This window comes from Galeopterus variegatus, unplaced genomic scaffold, assembly GCF_000696425.1.
Source record: "Galeopterus variegatus unplaced genomic scaffold, G_variegatus-3.0.2 Scaffold479, whole genome shotgun sequence".
Lineage (NCBI taxonomy): Eukaryota > Metazoa > Chordata > Mammalia > Dermoptera > Cynocephalidae > Galeopterus > Galeopterus variegatus.
In genome coordinates, this window is record NW_007726590.1 from 96,876 (window position 1) to 101,859 (window position 4,984).

At 44.1% G+C, this 4,984-nt stretch overlaps 1 protein-coding gene across 1 annotated transcript in view; it reads left to right on the forward strand.

Annotated features, from left to right (window-relative positions):
- Window positions 1-4,984, forward strand: part of ACSL5 (acyl-CoA synthetase long-chain family member 5) — a 46,998-nt gene that overhangs the window by 25,005 nt on the left and 17,009 nt on the right. The window contains 3 exon segments of the mRNA XM_008569225.1: window positions 2,843-2,907; window positions 3,034-3,135; window positions 4,688-4,787. Coding sequence (XP_008567447.1) covers window positions 2,843-2,907; window positions 3,034-3,135; window positions 4,688-4,787 — 267 coding nt within the window.

Here is a 4,984-nt window from a genome sequence, read left to right on the forward strand (position 1 = left end):
TGACTCTTCTTGTGTGAATGCACTCCAGTGGCTGGTGGACCATCTGCGTGGTGGCTGTGGCGTCTAGCCGCTTTTGCAGCAGCCATGGTTATTATGGTGGCTGTGGTGGGCCACCCAAATGGAGGTGCTGTTTTTGGTATGCTCCTTGGCACTGGCGGTATGCCTGGTTGTGAGGTGTGTTTGGTTCCCTTCTCTATGCCTCTGGTCACTGGGTGGGACCCAAGGTGCTGGCTTGGTGTGCCTGGTTGTAGGACGGGGGTCCAGTCCCCTTCTCCTTGTCCCAGGTCCCTGGGTAGGCTCCGAGGTGCTGGCATGTTGTACCTGGTTGTGGGAGGGTGGTCCATTCCCCTTCTCCTTGCCCTGGGTCCCCAGGCTGGCCCCGATGCACTGGTGCAGTTTGCCTGCAAGTGGGAGTGGGGTCCGGTCCCTAGATCCAAGCCTCCAGTTCCCAGGCAGGCCCCAAGGTGCTGGTGGTGTGCCTGGGCCAGAACTAATTTTTTGTCCTTTGCTTCTAACATGGGGGAACTTCCTGTGGGAACCAGTACTTGAGCTGTGTTGTTGAACTAAATTGCTGCTTTGCTGCTGTTTCCCTAGGGAAGGCTTTTTGTGCAGCTCAGGGGTTTTTTTTGTTTGTTTTTGTTTTTTTGTCTTTTTGACTGACCGGCAACGGGATCGCAACCCTCGGTGTTGCGCCTGCACCGGGCTCAGCCAGTGAGCGGGAACCGGTCTCCACATGGGATCTGAACCCTCGGTGGGAGCGCCGCCGCACTCCCAAGCGGCGCACTCTCCAGTGCACCACCCGGCCGGCCCCAGCTCAGGGTTTAATGGTTGATCTTATAGGTACTTCTGGCTCTCCAGAGACCCAGTGGGTCTGTGTTCTGTAGAATCTCTGATCTGGGCTGAGTTTTTTCATCAAACTGTACCCCATGCAATTCTGCATTCCTGACCAGTCTCCTCTGAGTGGTCCTGTGCTGACTGGGGGGCAGATCAGCTGTCCTTGCTGTGTCCCAGTGTTCCCCTGGTGGGCCCGTCTCCCCCACCGCCTGTGCTGCAAACACTTCCCATGGGACGGGCTGTGTGCAGTTCCCTTGCGATGACTCACTGGCTTCTGAATGGCTCCCTTTTTCAGCTGTTCTGGCTCCTCGCTCCTATATGGGTCCACAGGAACCCTATTAGTGGTCTTGCTGTCCTGGGGGCCACCGAGGCCTTCTTCTCTCCTGCCGACCGAGGCCTTCTCCTCTCCTGCCACCTCCAAGTAAGTCTATCTGGAGGGCACAGCTGCGGCTCCTGCCAGCTCTTGCTCCATGTGTTCATCAGCTCAAGCCTTAAAGCAGCCGCAGCTCGATATGCTCAGAGCAGCTTTTTCTTTCTTTCATCGTAGTTTCTCCCACCTTCATTAACTCCGTAGGTCTCTCCTCCTCTCCCCCTGAGCTCCAGTGGCCCCAGCTTTGCTGATGTTACATTTTTATAGTTGTAAATTTGGTTGATTTGTGGGAGAGAGTGACGTTGCGGACCATCCATTCCACCATCTTGCCCAGGCTTATTTTAATTGTGAATAAGTCTGAGTCATTTAGGTGTTCAGAAGTTTAATTCTTCTGTTGTTGAATGTAAGACACAGATTGGAAAAATATTGAAGGCAAATGTATATGTGCCTTCACACATGTGCGTTCTTGTAGTTCTTTATGAGTGTTGGTATAGTACACGAACAGATGATTCAAGAGAGTAAATAAGTCTTAACGAACAAGAAAAAAGATCTCACTTCACTAGCTGTTGAAGAAACTTAGACTAAAGTAATAGCTTTTCAAACCTATCAAACCAAAAGACTGTTTTTTAGTGGCTGGCCACAGGGATCAAACCCTGGACCTTGGTGTTATCAGCATCATGCTCTTACCAACTGAGCTAACCCACCAGCCTCCAGAAGGCATTTTTAAAAGACACTACTTAGTATCTATGACAGTGTGATAAAACTTGATAAGGTGCTAGTGAAAAAAAGGAAATTGTCACCATTGCTCCACTAAGCAGTGTGGGTCTAGGTCTCAAAAACCTGACTGTTCTGATTCCCACCCTCATCCCAGCCCACTTATTTCATTTTAGGGACTGTCTTCTAAGAAAATGCTCTAAATTTGAAATTATCAATTTGAAAATATTTATCACAGCATTATTTAAGTTGTCAAACTTGGAAACAACCTCAACACCAACCATGAAATAAGTCACCCTCATAGGTTAGCCCTTAAAATCTCGACAGAAAAGAAACAATATGGGAAAATGTATATCAAGTTGAGGAGAGAAGCAGAATACTAAATTATTAAATTCATTCCAAATACCTGGAATGAACATAACTCTGTAAAACTATGCAAAGGAACTGTAAAAGGAAATATCAGTGTTAATAATGCTGTTTGTGTGATGAGATTGATGGATCATGTTTCGATCTTTTTCTATGTTTTTATGAGCCTCCTTTTCTTTTATTACAGGAAACCTCAATCCAAGATTATTCAATACAGGCCATTTGTGTTTATTTATAGGCTTTTACTTGGTCACGTTATATGGACTAATCCATCTTAATGACTTTCTCTGAATGCCTGTTACCATGGAGGTCACATAGGGAGCACTCAACCAACCCTGTTTTGTAGCATTTCCTAAATGTTTCAAGTATAGTTTACAAGACTCTCTGCCTTTGAGAGCAGAGTACTGGTTGCCTCTGAATTTTCTGGACACATAAGAGAAGCTCACATTCTTGCTGGATTTATCCTTTGTGTCTTGCTTCTTCTTAATTCCCATCTCCTTTCTCTGGTCCAAAAGATTTGCAACTGGAGCTGATTTTCCTTTAATGTTATGTTTTTAGACAATGGGCCCTGCCTGGGATATAGAAAACCAAACCAGCCCTACAGATGGCTGTCCTACAAACAGGTAAGTCAAGCCCATGGTTTTAGAAAGATTCTTTTGCTAACGTAGTATCCTGAGTTAATTTGGTCTCTTGTGGGTCTTGACCTCTTTCTCTTTCTCTTTCTCTCTATCTCTCTCTCTCTTTTGCAGGTGTCTGATCGAGCAGAGTACCTGGGCTCTTGTCTCTTGCATAAAGGATATAAGCCATCACCGGACCAATTTGTTGGCATTTTTGCTCAGAATAGGCCAGAGGTAACCATGTTGAGGCTAACTAAAGGAGATGAGTCAGGGTTAAGTTTAAACCCCACCACCAATTCAGCGTTCTGACACTTGCTGATGACTTACCAAAGTTACTTTAAGATCATTCTTCTGCTTGAAAGTGTTACAGTTTAGAGCTTCCTTAATTCTTGGTTAAATGTCAAGTGCTCTAATCTAGATGTTAGGACTTCCCTTATTTTCCAGTCCATCATGGGTCATTTTAAGTCAGTCTGCTTATTATATAAGGAAAATAAGGAAGCTGTGAGGGACTGAGAAATAAGATTTTGAAAATATTGTGGAAAGGGATGTATTAGATTTGGAACTTGTGTGTTATACTTGAACTAGTAAACCAAGGAACCCACTGCTGTTGCGTCTGCCATAGCCATTTTTCCACAGTGAGTTGGAAGTAGATTTGGGATATTAAAGTGATTGGAATTAAGCTTATCTCCAAGTTCTAGTTAAGTCATTAGGCCTAATATCCTCAGGGAAAGTCTTTGTATGGTTCATATCCTCACTAGAGCTAATTGCCTAAGGACTAGTCTGGGAGGACACTGGATGCACTTTTAGGTGAATCTACATACCCCGTATTTATTACACTCAGCCTTAGTAAGAAGAGGTATTCTTGACTCTAGTTTAGTAACTTAGTATCAAACCTGGTAGGTTAGTCTTCCAGGCTGCCACAATAAAATACACAGGCTGTGTAGCTTAAACAACAGAAATTTATTTTCTCACAGTTCTGGAGGCTGGAAGTCCAAGATCAGGGTGGCAGCAGGTTTGGTTTCTCCTGAGGTCTTTCTCCTTGACTTGCAGATGGCCACTCTCATTACATCCTCACATGGCCTTTCCTCTGTGTGCGTGCATCACTGGTGTCTCTTCCTCTTCTTATAAGGACACCAATCATATTGGATTAACTCCTCCTTATGACCTCATTTAACCTTAATTTCCTCTTAAAGGGCCCATCTTAAATAGAGCTACCTTGGAGGTTATGCATTCAACGTGAACTGGGGAAAGGGGACAATTCAGCCCACAACACCTAGACTGACATTTAAGGCCCACCATTAGCAGATTCTGACCGCCTCTCCAATTTTATTTCCTGTCACTCCTCATGCTTGCTGATGTATATATACAGTGATATCACACTATCCTATCTTTGTTCATTCACTTCCTTCTTGAATGCCTTACCCACCTCCGTATCCATAACCAAATCCTATCCATCTTCTAAAGCCCTGCCCAATCTCCATCTTGTTTCCTAGAGCACTCCACCCTTGAAAGTGATTTTTGCCTTTTCAGACTCCGGCAATGCTTCCCATACCTCCTATGGATGGAACTTGTCACACTCTACCTTTGTATTCCTGTCTACCCTTGAATTGTAGTGATCTCTACACCTGTCTTATCTTCCTCTAGTATCAGTGACAGTCCCTGTGGCACCACAGTGATTTTTTTTTTTTAATGTAAAAGTTACCAAATAAGCATTTGTTGGCTGAATGACTGAACTAATACTCTTTAAAGTTCTCTCCAGTCCTTATTTGGGCCTCTCTCCGTACAGTGGATCATCTCCGAGTTGGCTTGTTACACATACTCCATGGTAGCCGTTCCCCTGTATGACACCTTGGGAGAAGAAGCCATCATATATATTGTAAACAAGGGTAAAACTTTGTTATTACATTACAACTTGATTCTTTCTTAATGCTAAATAATTCTTCAATCTCTGCTTTTTTTTTTTTTTTTTTTTTGCTTTTTTTGGCAGACTTGAAATACTGTGGCCAAAAAATGCTCATGTCTTTCTTGTCTTTCTGGTCCTGTAATATTTAGGATATAATTTATAGAGAAGTTACAAAAAGCC